Source organism: Cynocephalus volans, chromosome 8 (assembly GCF_027409185.1).
Source record: "Cynocephalus volans isolate mCynVol1 chromosome 8, mCynVol1.pri, whole genome shotgun sequence".
NCBI lineage: Eukaryota > Metazoa > Chordata > Mammalia > Dermoptera > Cynocephalidae > Cynocephalus > Cynocephalus volans.
This window is the reverse complement of record NC_084467.1, coordinates 80472245-80495322: the sequence shown is the minus strand read 5'-3', so window position 1 is coordinate 80495322 and position 23078 is coordinate 80472245. Positions and strand designations below refer to the sequence as shown.

The window sequence follows — 23078 nt, the reverse complement described above, 5'->3', positions numbered from 1 at the left end:
GCCTTTATAGACTAGTGCGTGGTTTCGCAATCTCAGCACTATCAACATTTCGGGCTGGATAACTTAGTTGTTGGCGGCTGTCCTGTGCATTGTAGAAAGTTTAGCAGCATCCCTGGTCTCTAACCACTAGACACCACTAGCAACATGGCCCCTCCTCCCCAGTTGTGACACCCAAAATGTTTCTAGGCATTTCCAAATGTTCCCTGGGGCAGAAGTCCCCCCCAGGTGAGAACTGGTGTAGTGACAGGATGCTAGTAAGTGAACAGGCAGTTGCAACGAATGTCACATACTGAAAGAACCCAGAGAAGGGATCCAATTACAGTGAAGTAAAGTTAGTAAAAACTGTATCTTAAATAGGACTGCTAAATGCCTCCTGAGTCTCCAGAAGACTTCCTTTCCCCATCCTTCCCTCTTAGCCAAATACCAATAGATGTGGGTACCAGTCTGATGCCTGCTCAGTCTTATGGTGTTTAGGAGAACAGAATTGAAAACGGAGGCCAAAAGCTGTGGTTAGTTACTCATGCATAACCCCAGAAATATCCTGTTTATGAAAACCATGCCTAACGATCCGAAGAGGGAAATTTTGGTTCTAGAGGTAGACCAAAATTTGCTCAGAGCATTTGAAAAGATTTAATTCAGAATGTTGATTATAGTTTGTTCTTTCTGTAGAGAAACCTTTATTGTTAAAATTCTCTTTACAGCAATAGCTAGGATTCCATTCTTACAGTCTTATCCTGAAGCCAAAAGTAAATATTGTTACGTCCACTCTTTCCTCTCGGCATGCCAGCGCGATCATAGGGTTCCAGTGGACATCAAACTATTTTAGTCATACTCAGGGGTTACTGGAGATTTTGGAGCACAGGAGTTAGAGGATACAATCCCTTCACCTCAGTCCTCGGCCTGTGCTTGTTGTTTGGCACTGAAATTGTGAAGGAACTTTACCCGGGGGAATGAGCAATGACTGTTTCTGTTTAGCTGTGTGCAAAAGCCCCTATTTGGGGTGGGGGTGCAGGATTAGATCATAACACAAGTCCATTAAGAATTTTTAAACAATGCCATCCATCACACAGGCCTTGCTTTAAGACCTAAATTCTTAAATGTGAGGTCTTTTTAGGAGGAATCATTTTTAAACCACTTGAGGATTCTGAGTGACAAAGTTTAACCACGGGTGGTTGATTGGATGGAACTCTTCCCAGAAGTGTGTGTATTTCTTATTTCTCACAGGATCCACACGATAGAGACCTTTAAATGCCTTTGGACTTAGTTTAGTGAATCAAACTACTACTTCTTGAAAGTAGGAGAGTTTTGTGAAAGTAGATGCCTCTACTTCATAGGGTTTTTGAGATAAAAGAGAAACAATATAAGTGAAGACTTTTTGTCAATTGTTAAACACTATACAGATGTACAAATATAAGTTGTCACCATTGTTATTGCTGCCAGTAAGTCTGATGGGACCAAACTCCCAGGAGATAAAGTGGATTCTGTAGTTAGTGTAGTTAGTGTGTGTTCTGCATTCTGAATTAGATTTTCTTAAAAACACACAATCATTTTTATTTTCTTAGTAATTTTATTTAAGTATAGCTTTTGCATATATCCTCATCCTGGGGCCACCGTGTTGCACAACTCCAGGGGCACCATTCAGTTGAGGTGGCTCTGATTCATCCAGTAGCATTCCTTCCCCTAGAGCTGGACCACTGATAACTCAGCTGCAAGAATGTTGATCAACCTAGCTGAGATGGTTAGTCCTGAGAATTTACAATCCTGTCTCCTTTCACCCTGTCTAGCTTCTTTATTTTTATAAACATCAACTCAAATGCTGCTTGTTTGGTCAAATTTTCACAAGTTCTTTTTGCTTCACTGTGGATTCAAATACAAGGTGTGTGTTCCTTCTTTATTAAATGAAAATGGAGATGAAAAGAAAGGTGCTACATATGTATCACTTTTAAACCCTAAAGGGCAGGGACAGTCTGTGCCAGGATTCAGCATGCTTTTTCTATAAAGGGCCAGATAGTGAATGTTTTTGGTTTTTGGCCCATACAGTTCCTGTCTCAACTACTAAGTGGGGCTGTTGTAGCGTGAAAGCAGTCATAGACAGTATGCAAATGGCTGTGTTCACTTAAAATTTCATTTATGGAGTAAACTTGAATTTCATATAATTTTCACATGTCATGAAATGTAATTCTTTTGATTTTTTTAAAAATCATTTCAAAATATAAAATCCATTCTTAGCTCATGGGCCATACAAAAATAAGTGATGGGCTGTAGTGTCCTGGTCTATGCCATTGTCACTGTTGAGGATAATGAGTCGTTCCTCAATCCCCAGCTAAGGATAGAGCAACACTCAACACTTTGCCTGCTACGCGGGAATCTGGAATTCTGGTTTGATCCCTGCCCTGATGCTTTCCACTTGTGACCTTGAGCTAGTCTCATGATATCAGTCTCAGGCTTCTCAATTGTAAAATAGGGACAAATATCCTTTTTTCTGCCTCCCTCCCAGCACTGGTGTGAACCTCAAATGAGATCTTGGCTGTGTAGCATTTTATGAACACGAAAGCATTATAGAAATGTCGAAGCATTCAAACATTTTAATAATAGTCTTATTCTTAGTTTGCTCTGTTGCCTCCATTTTCAATATGTGTATCAACAATTTTGATGTTGATGGGGGAAGGGGAAGGGAGGAAGAGAAATTGATAAAGGGACTCAAAAATAAACTACATTGTATATTGATAAATTAAAAAATTTAAAAAAGCCAGAAAACCCCCCAAACAAACAAACCAAAAAAACAAAACGTATATCAACATTTTCATCATCCTTCACCAAACAGTTGAAGGCCTAGTCTGTGCCAGTCTGAGGCCCAGGGATAGACAGATGAGTAAGAACTAGAGCTTGCCCTCAGGGCAGGAAAAAATAGAAAATTACAATGCGATGTGGCACGAGTGTAACAGAAGAGGGAGGGAATGAGCAAAGGTGGAGAGACCAGCCTGCTGGGATAGAGGTGGAGCCAGGAGAGTCAGGGAAGGCCTCCCAGAGAAAATGCCAGCAAAGCCGGTCTAGGGGAGGAGGGTGTTTCAGGGGATGGCTTGCAGAGCATGATGACATGGTGCACCGTGGAGAATTTGGGGAACTTAAATAACTGAGTATGAGGAGCCCCACATGGGTGAAGGGCCCCCTCAGGAAAGGAGGCTGGGGAGAGGTGGGCAGAAGAGGGAGGGAGAACTTTGTGTGCCAGGGCAATAACATGATCAGCTCTGGGCTTTGGAAAATTCACTCTGGGGGGCAATGCAGAGAGGAAATACTTGGGGGGGAGGGTGGTGGTGGAGACAGGGGGACTCTGTGATAATGCAGGTGAGCGGTGAAGAGGAGCGAACTACAGGACAATAGCGTTAAGGACAGAAGAATAAAGACACTTCTACAAAACATGCACATTAAAGTGGAGTAATAATATGAATTCACTAGAGAAGCATAGAATTTGAAGGTATTGAGTCCTATTGTAAGTAAATATAAAGGTACACACATACATAGACACGAAATGTCTAATTCCCGAAGTTTAGGTGTTTGCCCTCAAATTGGAGAGTTTGTACAATTGATTGTAACCAAGTACAATACTTAAAATTTCTGGGTCATCCGTGTTATAGTTTTGATACCTAAGAGGATCATTGACAGAGCTTTCACAAAGTAAGTATTAACAAATAGAAAAGTGGTCAGCTTCTGCTGAGATTTTGATGATCCTTTACTTAAATCTTGGTTTCTCCGTGGAATGCGTTGTGATTTATGTTTTTGTTTCAGAAAAAGGTCCAAGCGTTCAGGAACCAAATCCAATTTCTCCACGTAAGTCTTTCTGCAACTATTTCAACATAAAGCCTCCTGGGCTTTTATAAGAATGAGTTGGTTAATGAATATTTGCCAGACTTTGAGTTTTGATAAGGAGACTTCTGCCCTCGTTCTAACTTCCCCTTTCCTCTTTTTTCTCATTCTTTTTCCCTTTCTTCTGTCCTTCCTTCACCCTCTTTCTTTTTCCTCTCCACCTTTGCCATTTTAATATATTAATTTGTTAACCCATTGGCATATATGGCCCGAATGGGAAGGTGGTGACTTAGTTTTAGAGAGAAGTGAATTATTTTCATACTTTGATCTGTTAGGATCATTAACATATAGCTTTGGGAGTGGTTTGCTTTAATTGTAATCAGCAGTATTTACCTGCTTGGAGAAGAACTTGTTGCCACCTTCAAGATACTCTCTAGTCCAAGGGGTGGAGGGACCAGCGAGGGCACATAAGAAAGAAAGAAAAAAAGTGACACCAATTACTACAGAATGATGAGCTGGAAATTGTGCAGGCCAATTTCATCATTTTGTACGAAAGAAAACGCCAACCTGCCAACCCAGAAATATTTCAGTGACTTGTCCATGGTTATTGGCACCGAGGTGGGACTTGAATCTGGGCTTTGTGGCTGTCCACTCTGAGCTCTTCCAGATGCTACTGCCCTATGAGGAGAATCTGTGCTTTTTTCCCGTCTCTAGGACTCCCAGGATTCGTGCCCATGGCTGACAGCATCACATACACATAACAGTCCTTCTGGAGAGTTTCTTTATACAAAGCACTTCATAAACTTTTTAAAGTTGATTAGTTTAATAAGATTATACAACAAAATCAGGAATTCGGAAAGAGAGACACATATGGACACAATCTCTCATACTTATCTAATCTCATTTTCATAAATAACATCTCCATCTTTGGAATTTTAGAATATTTTCATCAAAAATGTAAATTATGCCCCATATTTGCATCTGTGGGTATAAAAAAGGAAAGTCATCTTTTAATATCTGTCGTACAGATTAGATTAAACTGAATAGGTTGATGTCCTGTGCCTCCAGAGAGCTCTTCCCAGTTTCTGTTCTTTTCAGGGGATCCTCATCCCTTCTGCAAACTTGTTTTGTTCACCTCCTGCCTTCAGCAGGTGAAGTCGTGTTAGCCTCATTTTTCAGAAGTTAAATGGACATACCAGAGGGCACAGTGCTGAAAGAGTGGGGACCAGAAGCTGGGGGTTTAGATCCTTCAAGACTCTTTTCCACTGTGACATACTTTTCCTGAGCCCTTGAATCCTGGGGCTGCTCGAGGGTCACATTGGTCTACAGCTGGATCTTTTACACGGAAGTGAGTTGAAAGACAAAGAGATTTAGTTTATATAGAGATCAGCTGACATTGCTTCTGACTGGAGCAGAGAGTAGAAATAGTATTGGGATAGTGGGGAGATCCTGTACCTTCAAGTTTTATTTAAAAAAAAACGGAGACTTTAGAAATTTTATTCTACCAAGAACCCCTCTCTCTTGGAAACCGATTTTAACTTTTTATAAATGACTCAAAGAAGGTAGTTCTCTTGAATGAAAGGAAATGTTCTATTTCTGTGGCCTGGAATTAATTTCAAATATAAAAATCTTTGCCAAATGGAAGAACAATTGGTTCTATTTATATGTTTTGCTGACCATAAAACTGACATCACTCCCCACTGAGAAGTATTTCCGTTCCCCTCATAGAAAGATCACGGTTGGAAAAGTGTTAAAAAGTAGGTTGTTTTATTTGACACAGTACATAGTTGTTAAGATTGAGGGTTTAATGTGAGGAGAACAGTGAAATGTTATATTCCACAGGAATAGTTTGCTCTTATTCTGGGTTTTCTTTATCTCACTCTCTTCCTGTTGTCTTTCATAGTTTTAAATATTCATAAAAACATATTTGTAAAGTATTCTAAGTGTGTTTTCTGTGCAGTGTCTCCTTGTTGAAGGTGTTCAATGGATAAGAAGCAATGAGTCAGATTTTGATAATGGAAGTTCACCTTATTTTTCAAAGCATCTTAACCTGTGAATTTGCAAGCCACCTTCCATTCAAATAGCCACCTTCCATCCAGCTTCCAATCACCCATCTCCTTCTCACCCTCAGATGGAGACAATGAGACCACAGACTTAAGGTTTCACAGAGTTTACAAATCTGATTTTTTAGTTAGTTGATAGCTCAAAATAAATTGCAAATTGAGACTATCTTAGAAACCTGATAATTTCGTTTTTCCTTTGAGAAAAATATTGCAAGTTACAAAATAGTTTTTTTCTTGGAATCCTCATTGCATTCTCAGATTGTGTTAGTCAGTGCTCAGCCTTTATGACAGTGCTTGTGAAAAAAGTATAAAATTGCAATGTACAATGCAGACTAACTTAAAGTTGCATGTGTTGGTTTTCCTCCTTTATAGCAATCTTCCACGGTCTGGACACCCTAACTGTGATGGGCATTGCATTTGCAGCATTTGTGATCGGAGCACTCCTGACGGGGGCCTTGTGGTATATCTATTCTCACACAGGTTAGTGTGACTGTTGAATATTAGTTAGGACACATACTGTATGCCTGCCACACTGTAGACACTCAGTGTTTTGTTGGATGAATGAATGGATGACATAATGAATGAAAGAGAAAGTTTATTCCCACTATTTTCACATTTACATGTTTGACATGAATTGAGCTTTTCGAAAATATAATTTGCTTTAAAAGGAATGTTTGAACAATTCATGTTAATTGCAGTTGTCTTGGTGGTGAAGTTTAGCTTCTAATAAAGCTATTTTTTCATTAAAGTTTAAAGAAACTTAATGTAGACAAACTAGAAATATAAATCATTTTCCAAAGCTAAAGACTTCAGGATAGACATATAAGTGGACAGGAAGTGAAAAAGGAAGCCAAGGTCTTATTACCACATCTGCCCAGGTTTTGAGCACTGTCTACCAGAGTCCCTAATCAATGACTTAAATCAGAATTTTCCCACCTTTTCTTTAACCTATGCCATGTTTTCTTTGATAAACATAAACTCTTATCTTTCTATAAAGTTATTTAGATTTTCAAAATATATTTTCATAAATGGAAAATATTCTGTCTTTTTTTGCCTAGCATGGGAAATTCCCCAAATCCAAAGCTGACCTCTGGACAAAACTTTAGGAAAGTATAATAAGTGGGGCTTTGAGTCTTCAAATGATTGTCCATAATCAGCATACTTTGAGTGAAGTATGGTTCATGTGAGAGAGAGAAAATAAGATTTTTAAGTGTAATGATTCTGAATATTATATAAATATCTGTGAGCCAGTTGAGGAGTATTCTTCCTCATGAACAGTTTATAAAAGGACCAGAAAGGACAGCTTTTAGCAGAACAGTATTTTATTTAGTTAGTTGTTTTTGCCACTGTCCAGTATGGGGCAGAATGGCATTTTAGAGTAAATAATTCTGTCACAGGAGTACTGACATGTTCAGATCTCAAACTAACAGTTTTTTGCAGCTTTTTTCAACCTCCTGTGGGACTGAGAGGTTCTAGGGCTGTTGGCAGCCTATGTTGTCTACTGGGAATGAACTTGAAAGTACTCCAAAAAGATTGTGTAGCCCACAGATGCTGAGCGTAGTGCCTGCTCAGCCACAGACTGGCCTTGGTTGTAGAGTTGCACCCTCAAACCCTCAAAGCTAATCTTGGGCCAGGAAACCAGATCCAGGCAGAATATGGGGAAAACAAATGCACTTACATTTGGAATACACCCCAGTGAAATCCCCTGATAAGCTCATACTCTTTGTCCACAAGCACACAAACCTGATAAAAAAGCAAAGCTTGGCTGTATGGCACATATGAGGGTACTTCAAAAAGTTTGTAGAAAAATAAAATTAAAAGATAATGTGAATCTTTCCACGAACTTTTTGAAGTACCCTTGTATTACAGCTCATTGAATTTGGAGGTTTATTGTCCTCTCCCCCAAACCAGAGACTTCAGGAGGGGTTTTAAAGTATTGTTAGCATAGAAATAGGTTTGTAAGTAGATTAACAAAAACAGACAAAACCAAAAACACTTTTGTGTTGCTTTCCAGCAAAATTAATTATGCTGATTCAGAAAGTAAAAGGTTTATAGACACTGTCATTTGGGCTCAAAATCTGTTAGCATCACTTATGATACAGTTTTGAAATTACTTTTTATTAAAAGCTGAAGCCTCTGGTTCATTTTACAGACTGCTCATACGAAATACCATTTTTATAGGAGCATAAAGAAAGTTCACTTCGGGACTAAATGATAGTTTCTTGTCCAGAACCTCCTCAGTTGCTTACCTGGGTCAGCTAGCAGCAAGTTTAGATTAATAGGGAAGATCATAACACAGTGGCCAGCAGGAGACGTGGGTATACAAATACTGACCCAGTGCATTCAATTTCCACAGTAATCTAAGCTATGGAACTCAGGCCTCAGGAGGTACATCTGGGGCTTCAGGCAGCATCTGCCTCTATATCAAAAACAATACTTAATTTGGATGACTTTCCCTTTGATTGTGCTTTCCGTTCCATCCATGGCACAGAGCACAAAACCAAGTCACGTATCTGAACTGTGGATATCTACTGACATACCTGGAATGTGTGTTAGTCTAAAAAGGCTGGGTTCCCATTTTATCATGTGACAGCTTTGGGCACAATAAGAGATACTTCCTTAAGGCTGTATTAAAACTTACATTCTCTCCTAAGATGGTACAGAGAGGAGGGGTGGCTGAGAGTGTTAACGGTGCTGGAATGGATCCATAGAATCTTCATGTTCCTGGGGAGCCCAGCTAGTTCAGGGGTCCCTAACATGAAGGTCCCAAAAGTCATATGCAAAATCTTATCTGTTGTTTTCTTGAGGAGAGGGACAAAAGATTTTGTTTTTATTTTTTGGTAAGACTTTTTAGGCTTGTCAAAGCAGTACATTGACATAGCTTAAAGGCTGAAGTAGTCCTACAAGACTTGTTATGAAAAAATCAGACCCCTACTGCCCCCACCCCCTTTTCTCACTCCCTAGAGCACCATTTTTTACTTTTGGCTGATTCTTTTGGACACTAATCCATATCTCTAAGAAACATGAGTATATTGCCACTTGACTTTTCAGTTTTAGACCTTTTCTGTTTTAGACCTACTATGAAAAATGAGGATTTAGCTCCCTTTCACCCCCATTCCTCAATTGTACATTTCATTCTCTTCTTGTTCCCCTCCCCCCACCATCCTCCTAATAGAATTATATTGAAATTTTGGGTAGATCAGTATTACCTGTTTACATTATTATGACTACCTGAATGCTAATCACAATTTAGCCATGTACTATGGTGTTATTATTTCTCCTGCATTTTCTGTAGAATTAGTAATAGTCTTTCCCTGCCCCTACTCATTAGCTTAGTTTTCCATATATTTATCATTAATTTAAGTGCTGACTGTCTGCTAGTTGTCTCTGTCTGCTCTTAATACATTCAGACATGTCAGTATGCTACTGATTCATTTTCTTTAGTAAATCTTTCCTGGAGCCTTCTGACCTGCTCCTGTCTAAACTGGTTACCCTCCCTGTCTGGGTGCTGCTGTCTTCCTGCAATCTCTGTCCCCACCACTTTTGGGGTTCCCTTTACTTGTCTTTTGAGTTCACTGTCCTGTGTCATGCATCCCATGCCTTCCTCCTTCTTTGTTTAAAGGGTACATAGGAAGTAAATGTTTTTCACATCTTGCATGTCTGGAAATATCTGCATTTTATAAAACACTTGGTAGATAGTTTGGCAAGATATAGAAGTTAGGTTATAAAACACTTTCCTTCAAAATTTTGCAAGCCTTCTTCACTGTTTTCTAGCTCTGAGGATTGCTGTTGGGAAGTTCAAATTTATGCTCCTCTTTGTATGTGACCAGGTTTTTTTTTTGTTTGTAGTTTTGTTTTTTACTTCTGGAAGAAATTTTACAGTGATATCCCTTAATTTAGGTATGTTTCTGTACATTATGCTGGGCTCTAATGGGCCCTTTCAGTCTAGAAACTCATACTTCAGTGCTGAGATTTTTAATTTATTTTTTCTCATTCCCATTTTCTGTGTCCTCTCTTTCTAGAAATCATTTTATTTGAAAGTTGAACCTCTTGACTGGCTCTATAATTTTTCTTTCTATTCTGCTTTTCATCTTTTTTGCTTTCTTTATTTTCTGGGAGATTTCCTCATCTTTATCTTTCAGTTACCTATTGAGTTTTTAATACTGCCTTCAAATTCTTAAATTCCAAGAACTTTTCTTCCTATAATTTTTTTTCTTTTCTTTTTTAAAAAAATCTTGTTCTTGACTGGTGGGTGCAGTATCTTTTCTATCTGAGAATATTACTATAGCATGATTTGAGAAAGGGAAAGTTCTGAGCTTGTGGGTGGGACAGATTGATCTTGAACATCCTCCGGGTGATCTTACTGGACTATTTTATTGATAAAATTGATATCACATCCTTGGATCTTTCCTCTTTAGCTCATCAGATTTCTCCATAAAACAGGTTTTCCTGTTTCCTACCTGGAAAGTGTAGGTCTGGCTGTTATAAGACCTTTTTAATGGTCACTGATTAAGATAAACTGACATGGCAACAAATTATATTTGGCAAATGTACATCAGAAAGCACATATTCAGACTTCCTGGGCAGGGCAGAGTACTGGCACTTGTCCTGGATGTGAATAGTCAAGCACATGTCAGATTCTGGAGCAGACAGAATTGTTCACTGTTGCCAGACGAGGCAAGGCCATCTTGCTTTAGCTGTTGTCAGCTGAGCAGATGAAGCCCAGGTGACCCCAAACCTTTTAGAGGTTCACTTAATCCCCCTTTTTGATTGTGGTTCTCTTGCCCTCAACTGTGCCTGCTGTGGGTCATTCCTGGAACCCTTGGTTTCACCCTCTTTAGACAGAAAACTTCCTTTCTTCCTCCTGTATGATAAAAAGCAGAGTCCCAGCCTAGTGGAGGGAAGGAGATGATTTAGAGAAATCTTACTGCTTCTTACACAGAAGTTTACCCCACTGCTTACAGCCCTGTGTTCACCCTCTCTTCCAGAGGTTCCTCATGCTACCATATCCTGAGTTTTTGAAGGGCCTGTGACATAAATTGGTTGTTTCTCAGCTTTCCCACTGTTGGTTTAGGTTTTGTCTCTCTTGAGTCTGCTGAGTCAGTTACCATTCATCCATTCCCTCACCATCTTCCGATATCTTACTGCTGTGGTCTTCACTTGTTATCTTTGTTCTTGTGGGTTTATGCCCTTTAAAAGTCCATTTACTGTCATTCTGGTGAGATTTGGGGAGAAAATGCAAGTCAGTGCATGTCTTTAAAGCACTATCTTTATGCAAAGTCTTGTCCTTGCTTTTTTTTTTTTTTTATCAATTTCTTAAAGGAGGCCCTTGGAAAATTACTGGTCTGCTTCAGCATATCCTTTTTACCTAGGGGAAAACTGAGGCCGAGAGCACTGATGTGACTAGCTCAAAGGTACATATGCTGTTGCATAGTCAGGACTCGACCCCTGCTTTCTTGTCCAGGCTTCCTAGTCTGTTATTACAAATTCAAAGGATATTTAGCTATAATACTTTAATCTTCCTTTTGCTTATCAGACTTAAACTTACTGATTAACACATATTTTGGTTCTTTTTACTTGCTTAGTATATGCTCAATTTTGTTTGGTTTGTTCACTCATTTATTCATTCTTTCACTCATTCAATGAATAGTTTTTGAGCTTTTGTGAAATACCAAGCACTGTTCTTGACACTGGTAAAATAGAAACAAGCAACATGAAGTGCTTACTGTCATCGAGCATACGTGTGCCAGGAGGAGGACAACAGTCAGACCAACTGCCAATAAACAGATTGGTTCAGGCAGAAACCCAACCACTGGCACATTTGCCAACCCTTAGGAAAGCAGCAAGTTAGTGAATTTTGTGAGAAAGATGGAGAACTGGTGAGCTAAGTCTCACTGGAGAGGGAAGAAGTGTTGTTTTCATTTTAAGAATTAAGTTTCCTGTAAAACTCTTCAAGTAACTGAGGGGAGGATGAGAAGAAGGAGGAAAGAGATGAGTGGCCACATGCTATGGAAAGGACAGAAATGCCGACAGACCCTAGGAAAGCTGAAGGCATTTATCCTAACCCTTTGTATTTCACTATTTTACAAAATAATGATTTGAACATTTGAGTGAAAAGAGAGTGGATCCTGCCTTCTTCACAGTCACATCGGGTTCCCCTCTGTTCCAGCTGCAGCTTTCTGATGCCCTGTGACTTAGTCTCTTGCTTCCTGCCTTCGTCATACCTTAGCCTATCTTCTTGCTGTTCTCTTTCTGTGTGGGCTAGGCCTGGGAACTTGCAGAAACCTCAGACCACTAAAAACATGGACGCCTCCAGAAGTGTTCCTAATTAAAAGCTCTTACCTGAGTCAGGTGGACTTTTGGGTCCGGGCTTGACCTCTGCTTTAAGAGCATATGGTGTGTTCAGCCAAGAATTGTTGAATAGAAATGTGAGGCATCAGGGACAGGCACACCTGATTCAGAACCTTGGCATTTCATTTTGATCTGTGAAAGTGTTCCTTTTATGCTTCGATTTGTTTTTTCCTCCTTACACATGTGAGCAGCCTTGAATATCTTACATTTTTACAGGACTTTGGAATTCAGAATGATTTTCTATATATTTCTTGTTTAGCACTCTCAGTCCTAATAACCCTGTGAAGTAGGGACCGTTTCTGTGTTTCCTAAAGGGGAGCACAGTTAATATACTTGGCTCAGGTAACAAGACTAGCAGTTGAACAAGCTAGAGCTTCAAGTCCAGTTTCTGACTCTAGCCCGCACCTGGGGGCTGTAGAGACATGTGTGAAGGACAGCCTTCCTCTTCCACCCCGTCTTCCCTTTCCCTCCTCCTTCTCTTCTTCTTAATTATTATCAGACTTTGAGTGCATACTGTTCAGGGGCCACGAAGGCAATTTGAGGTAAAATACCCACGGAAGACCGAGGTGCAAGTGCAAACAGGTCGGCCATACCAGGGGAATATAGAAAGAAAGTAGTAGGCAGGACATTTGGAAAGACTTTAATTTCTTTTTCTTTTTTTTTTTTTTAACAGTTGGATGACTTATTGTTGTTGTTCTTTATTGAATATATGCCCAGTATTACCATGTGTTCAATTACAATTTAATCTTTCCTTGGAACATTGCTCCTTTTTGCCATAATTTATGACAACATCTAACCCACACTTCCTGGGGAGTTTTACCTGCAAAAGAAAGGTCTTTTAGCTTGAAGAGTGGGGGAGGAACAATATTTGAAAATGGTAAAAGAGATCAAAGACTTCTCTAAACTATAGGCAGTCTCCTTCACTGTTCTTATAGGAGTGAGCTTGTGAATTAGTTACAATTAGGATATCAAGAAACCGAGACCTTAATGAGTACAAAAATTGCAACCAACGCACAGGCCTAGAGGAAAATATCTGTTTTCTTTCCAGCATCAAGGAATATTAAATCTAAATCACCCCTAGGCATATGGTTTTCAATCCTATGCTTAAATATCTCCTGAGATAGAGATTCCATAAATTCCCTCTATAACTAATCAATCCTCATAATCAGCAAGTTCTGTTCTATCTGACCTAAATCCTTATCCCTGCCAGTTAAACTCATTTCCTCATGTTCTGCCCTCAAGAGAGATAAAGAACAGCTGTCTGCTCATCTTTGTAATAATCCTCATGGGCAGTATTTGCAAATAGTATTTGCAAACAGTCTCCTTTGGGCTAAATAATTCCTCTCACTTTCCTTTTAAACCCTTCTGTTGTTGTTTCCCCATGGAGCCTTTCCATGTTATTCGCATCTTTCTTAGTCCTTCCCCAAGACCTGCCATGGTGAAAGACTTGGAGATAAGAATCCAGTTGTAAAGTAGACTGCAGAAGAGGTGGCAGGAAATCAGATCTGGACAACTCCATGCTAAACCAAAGAAATAAAACATTCTCCCATAAGAAATATGCTTTACTGTTTCTTAAAGCATCTCTGGCAATTTCTAGGCTCAGCTGCAGCTAATATGTGAGATGGGTGGAATCAGTCCTTCATGTCCTTATCCTCAACACACCGTCCTCCAGAGTATTCCAGACACCAAATTCCTCTTCCCCCTCCTCACTGTCCCCCTCCCCACAAAATCTCTCTTCTTTTAGGGTGGTTTGAGATTTTAGGAGCAAAACATGAAGACAACATATTCCCTCTGATGGCCAAGTTTGCTTTTTATGAACCTTCCTTGAACTCCTTCCTTGAACTGGTCCTAATCTGCTTAGCCAGGAGGCCCTCCCTGCCCATCTCCTCCAGTCATGGCCTGGTTGTATTTGTCACACAAGGTGTATTTTAGAGAAAGTTGGTCTTCAAGAAGTCAAGAGGTCACCGTAATGGAGACCAAAAAGTCAAACAACCCATCTCAGAAAACCCAGGGAACTATGTTGGCTTTTTAAGCAGAAGCATCTGCACATTAAACTTTCTTCTTCATGGTGAATTTTTCTGTAGTACTGCTGCCATCTGACAATGAAAAACCTTTTTCTTAATTTTATCCAAAAGTAAATTTAAAAAAAAAAAAACTCAGTTATATTGAGAAATCTTATATCTTACATGTGAAAATAGCCACAGAGGTGGAAGGGATAGTTTAAAAAAGGGATTTTCAACATTTCCAAGCAGATTCTCAGACAAAGATTCTCCCTGGCACATTATTGGATCAAAGTCAATATAGAGTCTTAGGTTAACTTAACTCTTACACCTTGGTGAAATGCATCCTGCAATCTTGAGTGCAGGGGGCTTCTTTGTTTTCTTTTGTTTGGAATTTTATTTTATTTTATTTATTTATTTTTTAAACTGAATTTTTCAATGATTTTCTTTTCTTTATTTTTATTTTTGTCTGTTTCATGACCCGCACTCAGCCAGTGAGTGCACCAGCCATTCCCATATAGGATCCGAACCCGCGGCAGGGGCGTCGCTGCGCTCCCAGCGCCACACTCTCCCGAGTGCGCCACAGGCTCGGCCCTTGAATTTTATTTTGAACAGTGTTTTGCATTACCAGGATAGGGGTTTCCAAAACTCTGGAAGTTGAAAGACCTTTTAAATGAGCACTGATTAAAATAAACTGACATGGCAACAAATTGTATTTGGCAAATAGACATCGGAAAGCAAATATTCAGACTTCCTGAGCAGGGCAGAGTACTGGCACTTGTCCCGAATGTGAATAGTCAAGCACATGTCAGATTCCGGAGGAGACCAACTTTTTTACTGTTGCCGGATGAGACAAGGCCATCTTGCTTTAGCTGCTGTCAGCTAAGCAGATGAAGCCCAGGTGACCCAAAAAAAAGGAGCGGGAGGTTGACTTACCTCCTGCTTTTCTGATATATCTTTTATTTAAATGGGAAAAGACATTTTTAAAATGTGGTTCACGTCTAGCCACATAGTTCTTCTAATTGATAACATGAGGATGCAGCTGGGTGTGGATCAACACGTGGGTTGTAAGGGGCTGCATTCTTAAAACATATCTACAGTTGTTCAGGCCTCTGGAGCGTTTTGGTTTGGGTTTTGGGGTTTTTTGTTTTTGCACTTCAGAATTGTTAAGAGATTTGATTCTCTTCTAGAAATAAAGCTCCCACTCTGGAGCAAGTGAATTTTTGGCAGAAAGTTACTGCCATTAAAGCAAACTGCCCACCCTTAGTTACATATACACATGAAGGGTAGGGGGCAATGCTGGGGAGGGTCCAAAATATAGATTTCCAGAAAAAAGAGTAAACATACAGTGCTTCTCTCCTTCTGAGGAATATTGACCCCTGCCCCCTCTTCATCCCACCAATCCCAGAGGAAAAGATAATTAGAGGAAACACAAGGGCCATGTATACAATAAGCACATACATGCTCTGAGGGTGATGCAAAAGTGTGTGTAGCTTTGGGGTTTGTAAAATGGGTGACAGCGAAAGCTGTAACCAGCCCCAGGGGCATGAGCCAGTTCTACGTTTTGTAGAACTGATTTTTTGGCAGAAGCTTTTGAGGGGCCCCATAAGGGGAATGGAAGTAACAGGCTCGATTGCTGTGCTTAGAGGGCAGAGCTTTTGCTCGTGTGTTTTGTTCTAATGAAGCGGCAGGGAGAGTTGCTTATCTCTGGCTGATAGATGTGTATTTCTGCATGACAGGAAAGAGAAGGCTCATTCGTAAACAGACCTGGCCCTCTGGGGCTTCCCACATTGGAGGGGGGAGACTGCTTACCAGAAGTTTATGAAATTTATGTTCTGACTTTTCAAAGAAAATGCAGTGTTTTTCATCAGAGAGTCCCGATCACTTTTCCCTTCCTAGAGCCATTTTTTGAGGGTTGCACTGAAGAAAAGACTAAGTCTAGGGCCTTTTGCACTGTTAAATGCAAACCATGTGTGTGACCCAAGGCTTCCTTCCCCTCCAAAGCACTGCACATTTGGCATGGAGAATGGTTTTAGCTAAAATGCAGTGGGATGTGTAATGAAAAGTAGGATGCTCAGCGTTAGGGGACACTCATGCTGCACTCCACGCTGAATCTCAGTGTGGAAGGGGGGTGTTTGTTGGCAACCACAGTCCCCATGTGCAAACAGCTGAACCTCTTCCCTAAAGGGTTTCTCTGATAGTAGCCTTTCTTTCCACCCCTATTTCTTAGGTAGACTGTGTGCTCTACTGTAGCTAGGGCAAAATCTACACTTCACCACCCTGGTTTTCAACAAGTGCATTCAGAAAAAGGCCCCCAAATTGCCATGGTCTTCTTATTACAGTTTAAAGGTCTTAGCCTCCAAACTTTAAAATATCTTTATGAGAGAAAAGGACAGCGTTTCTTGAATACAGGTGCTCACACAGTCCAGATGAGGGGGGTTTCTTCAAAGGTCGCAGGCCCTGAATTCCAGAGGATATGTCATCAATTGTTAGAGGTCTTAGCCACTTTATAACCCACCTGTCAGATAGCTGGAGAGCTGTCCTCTTTTCCTTGTACATGAGGCTTTAAAAACAATAACAAACAGAATCACTTTTTGGTGGAAGGTCTTGCAGCCATCCAGGACCTGGTCTTGTTGCTTCTGCCCACAGTTGAGAAAAATGGGAAAAGCAGGAACGGGGATTTTTTTTTCAGAAATGCACATACATGACATGCATCTGTTTTCTCCCCTTTTCTTTATTCACTACAGGGGAGACATCAAGAAGGCAGCAAGTACCCACCTCACCACCAGCCTCAGAAAACAGCAGTGCAGCCCACAGCATCGGCAGCATACAGAGCACGCCCTGCTCCAGCAGCAGCACAGCCTAGCCCAGCCTGACAGCTGAGCTGCCCCCCAGGGTCCCTTGTAAAGAGAGAGTGAATTTCAGTGTAAAGATCACCTGTCGTATTCACCCCCCCCCCCCCCGCCAGGGCTAGTGTAAATGTGACCCCTGGACTTCCATAACACACTAGAATTCATGTGAGAAAGCTAAGATGGTGGCCTTCTCCACCAGTCCCTCACAGGCCTGGGGGGTTTTTAATGTGAAACACATGCCAGTTTTTAAAATGCTGCTTTGTCCAGGTGAGAACATCCATAATCTGGGGCCCTGAGTTTTGCCCAGTCTCGAGGAATTGGTAAAAGAATAATAGCCAAATAGTAGAACAGCGAGGCAATGTGGCCAAAGATTCTTTTAAATCCAAACCAAGATGTAAAACTTGCCTCAAGGCTTTCTAAGTGGTTCTCCTTGTCTAATTTGCACCTTTGTCTGGATGCACACTTCTGACCTTGCAGTCATGCCCTGTGGGTCTGATATGTCTGCTTGATAGGGCAGCACCCTTGGGGACAGCATCCTGATACCTGTCAAGGCAACATTCCTTTCTTGTGCCCTGGGCCAAAACCAATGCTGATTATTGTGTCAGCTTTCTGTTCCTCCCCACACTCGCACATGCTGACTGCAAAATGTCTTAATGCAAATTTTGTATTTCTTACAGGCATATAGAAATTGAAAATGGCCAGAATCTGGAATTGGCAGATTTGTGCCCATTTCTGACATTTTGTTCTGATAAATTAATGTGTAAATTGGAGCAAAGTTCAGTTGTAAAGTTGAGGAGGAATCTGTAGTGATAGGTGTATGTGTATGCAAACACAAGTATATATAATACGTCATCTGGCACATTCATTTTCTTGGTGGGAAAAGAGAAAATTCATTCCCCTTTTGATAATGTCCTATGCTTTCACAGTTGCAACTTATTATTAAGTATATTTGGTAGGAGGAGTGTTTCCACTCAAACATATCAGCCTTTTTAATAGGCCCTTTTGTAAAAACCAAACTCGTGTGAGATGCAAATGTATGGCGGATACTGTTGGCCAGTTGGTTATCTGCAGGGTCGCCAGTTCTGCCAAGACAGTACTGAGATATGGAAAAGGGCACTCATTTTGATTACTTTAATTCTCTTGCCTTAAAAAATCCCAAACTCAAAAAGGATTTGAGGTGAATTTCATTAAACGGAATAATATGATGCCACTTTGCAGCTAAGTAAGCTCAGTGATGCCTCTATGTTAAGAAAAGAATGCCAGAGGAAAATTTCCATGCCAAATCATTTATTGCTGAAGATAGCTTCATTGCAAATTAAATAGTATTCTTTTTCCAGAATTTTTCCTCTGATGACTTAGAAGTACATAAATAGAACAAGTTAGATACTACTCCAAAATATTCATAAGCAAATCTCACTGCCCTTAAAATAAGGAAGTTGTGCCTGGCTCTCTGTGAATAGAACCTTAGGTAGGAAATATTGATAAAACTCAAAACCTTAGGGCAGTGTCTGCATGGCAAGCCAGTAGGTGAAGGCGGACAATCATTATCACCCAATTATATTGAGTAATAATCTGATTGATTTGATAGATGCAGACACTCAATTGGGATAATTTAAACTAAAACAGATTATGTTAGAGCTGAGATTTCCAGGCTATCTATGTTGATGTATTGAAAAGTTTTCAGATTTCCACATATGAATGAAGATGCAAGATTAGAGAATTTTTTTCCTTTTGTTAATTTTTTTAACATAAGGGTATCAGAGTGGAGGACCTAGATTACGCTACCTGTGTTTGAAAATAATGCGCTTTGCCTAACCTTCAGCAGAATGTATTGTTTTAGCATATTCTATGTATAAAAAGTTTAAAGATGTCTTCAAAGAAGACTAGAGTCTTTAAGTCACTTATAGCTATATTTTACTACAAAAATTTGTGTATAAAGATATATTTAAGTGTTTTAGATAAATTTAAGTTACTCCATATGAAATGTTTAATTTCAATTACTGTGAATTCTTTTGATCAGTTCTTTGCTTTTTAAAAAATCCTTTCCATCTTGTTAAAAAGAAAATTAGCTATTAGGAGGTATTAAAAGATTCATTTCTTAGATGGACAGGGTTAAAACCTGTAATATATTTAAATATATTTTTAAGAGAGATGCTACATTGCCAATAATTTTTATAAATAACTTAAAATTAACTTACAAATTTATAGATACAAACCAAAAGATTTTTAAAAGAGAGAGAGAGAGAAGAAAAAAATTACCTTTTATTTGTTTGGGTCTCATTGTCAGAAGTATTATTCAGATCAGGAAATCCATGTCGATGAAACCTGATCCCATATTGGAGAGTGAGTGTCATTCAGTATTTCTGAAATGTTTCTAAAAAATGAACATAAAAAAATAAGGTGTTTTCTCCCTACCCTCTTGTTACAGCATTTTTGGATTGCTTTCTACTTCACAGTTGTAATACAAAGTATAAGCTCTACTTTTTTTTTAACATGTTCTCCAAGTTTCTTTAGAATGGTTGTTATATTCCAGTTAAACTCTTCTATCTGCAAAGTCTTCTGTTATTTCTATAGGCTACACCCTTAATTCACAGAGGCTGTTTTGTTTGTTTGATGCTAAAGCTATTGTTGAAAATGCTCTAAACTCCAAGGCAGATTGTGTAATATCCTATAGCTTTTCGCCATGTGGTGTTTACCAAGCTGTATTTTAAAAAGTCAGATTTCTTCTGTCTAAGTTGTTTCTCTAGCATTTTCTAAACAAAACGTTGTCTCTTCCTTGTCTCATAATGCAGTGTAAATCCATTTCCTGTGTGCGTTCTTAGCGGGCATGAGTGTGAGTGTGTGGGTTGTGCCTGCACGTGCAGGTCTTTTTGTACTGTAACTACCTCATGGTCTGAATGATGATTGTACTGCTGGTTGTGTTAACAGCACATTTTGTTGGATAAGTCGTATAAGTGATTTTTTTCCTATTTGTTTTATCTGGGGGTTGTTCATGAAACTGACAGATGTTTTTCTAAAAAGGACTATTATCAGTTTCCAAATACAATACTTCTCTCTTCTGGTTTTTCCTGAATGAGCCTGATTTTGTTGCTGTTTTTCATCAGCTATGAGGGTAAAAAGAGTACCCTTGAAATCCCTGTGGCAAGTTTGAGCACCCCCGTTGTATTCTTTTCTGTGTTCAGTGTGTCAGCAATTTTGTGAATATGCTTAGATGTATCGTTTTGATAACCACAGTTTTAAGTCCTTTATCTGTGCATAATAAAAAGATATATATCGATGATTAATACATGTCTTGTTTGGTTATCACTAAATTCTGCCCTCAGGCTGTATAACTTTTCTCACTGTGACTTTCCTAAGTGTGTTGTCTGCTCCAACTGTGTGTGAGGGTGAGGGAGGGGAAAGGCTAAGAGACTCACTAGAGCAGAGGGAAGGGTGGATAGACCAGAGGGATGGTGCAGCAGGAGCTGTCACTCTCCTTGAAAAACATGGCAGGAGACACGGAATGCCCTGGAATACATTCCTGGGCCTTCTGTCAATCTCCTAGAGTCAAGGAAAGAAAAATAACATGCATTTAGGATCTACTGTTTTCATCCCCTTCAAATACCGCAGTGCTGCTTCCGTCATTCCATGTCTCAATACAGTACTATCCTCTTCCTGTTGCCTAAGACAGAAACCTGGGAATGTAACTGGAGCCTCTTCGGCTCCCCCACCCCCAAATTATTAAGTCCAAGTGTTATTCTACCTTAAATATCTCTTTTTCCAAACCACTGACTCCTGCTACATTACCCACTGCCTAAGAGCCATTATCTCGAGCCGAGTTCCTGCAACAGCTGCCTAACTAGTATGCCGACTTCCCGTCTCGCTCCCTCCAATCCTTTCTCCACCATGCAGCCAAAGTAATCCTGAAAAGACTCAGGTCACGTTACTTCCCAACTTGAAGCCTTTAAGTAATTCCTCCATTTGTCTTCAGGGTAAAGCTCAAAGTCCCAAATTATAATGTTGAATATGCTTGTACAAAGCACAGTCCCAGATCCCTATCTCTTCTCCTTTTGAGAATTAGTGAATTAGATGGTGTGGTATCAAGGCCAGCAGCCCACCTCTCACACCATACACGGGTAGGTGCCCACAATGCAGGAGCAGTGTAACGGGCGTAAGCTGCGTGTCGCTCAAGCAAGGTTGGAGACCTCGTTACAGATAAGGGTTCAGCCATTTTCAAGTACCAACATTGCCCCTTGGAGCCAGCTCTTCTCAGAGGACACCAGGGAGAAATTGGCAGGTTAATTTTTCTGCCACTAAACTCCTTGTATCTACTGAAGCAGAAACCTGGGTGGTCCATAAATGGGCTTCAGAAAATCTACCAACTGCCTAAAATTGTATGTAAGATTTTGTGTGGATGTGTCTGGGCTGGTGTTGAGAGAGTCCATCACTTTTTTGTAGTGACATCCTCTAATTAAAAAAAAATTTTTTTTCTTTTGAGGCTGGCTTGTATGTGGATCTGAACCCTTGACCTTGGTGTTATCAACACCGCACTCTACTGAGTAAGTTAACTGGCCAGCCCCAAATTTTTTTCTTGCTCACACAACCTGTATGTATAAAATGAATGCAAATAATACAGACATACTTAGCAGGGAAAAGGCTCCATAAACCTCCCACTTAGATATAAGAATACTGATTTAGTGTATATGTTTCCAGACATTTCCTTATGTTCAAAGCAACATGTACATGTCCTATAATAAAGATCAGATTTTAATACTTATGACTTGCTTTTTTTCACATGGCATATCTATCAGGCCTCCAAAGATCATCACATTCTTACTATGCTTAACTTGCCGAAGTTATTGTAGAAGATGAAATAAAACAAAGGTATTTGTTAATCCTATCCTTCCCCTCCAATTACTTGCCAGAAGAACTGGCCTTAGCCTTTTTTCAAACATGTTCATAAATAAAGAGGCTTTTGTTTTGTTTACTAAAAATGGGATCACAATATACATACTCTGCAACTTGCCTTTTTCACATAATGTGAGCCTCCCTCTAGGTTAGTAAATACAGAACAAATTCATGCTTTCAGATGGCTATATAATAATATTTTATAGAGTAAATTCAGTCAATTTACCGGTAATGGACATTTAGAAGTGTTATTTTCAGGTTTTTCCCAAGATACTCTGCTGCATTTAATAACCTTATATGTCCTTCCATTCTAGTGCTTTAAAGCAAAAAAAAAAAAAAAAAAGTGACTGAATCACAAGGAGAAACTGACAATTTCATCATTACAGCAGGAGATTTTAACATATCACTCAAATTGATAAATCAAAAAGATGTGGATATGGAAGATTTATTTCAACAATGCAATTAAACTTGATCTAATGGGCATACATAGAATTCTGTGCCCCAAATTTGAGAATTTTGTACATATAAAATATTTATAAAAATTGATCACTACTAAAATTATAATGGAATTCTCAGCAAATATCACAGAAATTAATCATACTGATTTAACTGCAATGCAAGCCGATTAGAAATGAACACGAAAAGGGTAATTCTTAAATACTCTATACATTTAGAAATTTTAAAACACTTCTAAATAATTCATGGCTCAGAGAAGAACTCATGAAGGAAATTAGAAGATATATATAGATGTGAAGAATAATGAAAATACTTCATTCAAACATGTAGCTAAAGCAGGGAAAAGACAGCCTCTTCAATAAGTGGTGCTGGGAAACTGGACATCCATGTGTAGAAGAATGAAACTAGACCAATACCTCTCACCATCTATCAAAATCAACTCAGAATGGATTAAAGACTATAAGACCCGAAACTATAAGGCCCGAAACTGTAAAACTCCTAAAAGAAAACAGGGGGAACACTTCAGGAAGTAGGATTGGGCAAAGAGTTTATGAATAAGACCCCAAAAGCACAAGCAGAAAAAGAAAAACTCAACAAACGGTACTACATCAAACTAAAAAGCTTCTGCACAGCAAAGGAAACAATCAACAGAGTTAAAAGACAAT

General features: G+C 39.5%; 1 protein-coding gene across 2 annotated transcripts in view; it reads left to right on the top strand.

The window, feature by feature from the left end:
* Positions 1-20135, top strand: part of TGFBR3 (transforming growth factor beta receptor 3) — a 190112-nt gene extending 169977 nt beyond the window's left edge. The window contains exons 15-17 of one of the 2 annotated variants that reach the window (XM_063104863.1): positions 3787-3828; positions 6240-6347; positions 16966-20135. In XM_063104863.1, coding sequence (XP_062960933.1) covers positions 3787-3828; positions 6240-6347; positions 16966-17084 — 269 coding nt within the window. In that variant the 3' untranslated portion in view covers positions 17085-20135. The remainder of the gene's footprint in view (positions 1-3786; positions 3829-6239; positions 6348-16965) is intronic. The other variant, XM_063104864.1, reaches the window with a different exon arrangement.
* The last annotated feature ends 2943 nt before the right edge of the window (positions 20136-23078 follow it).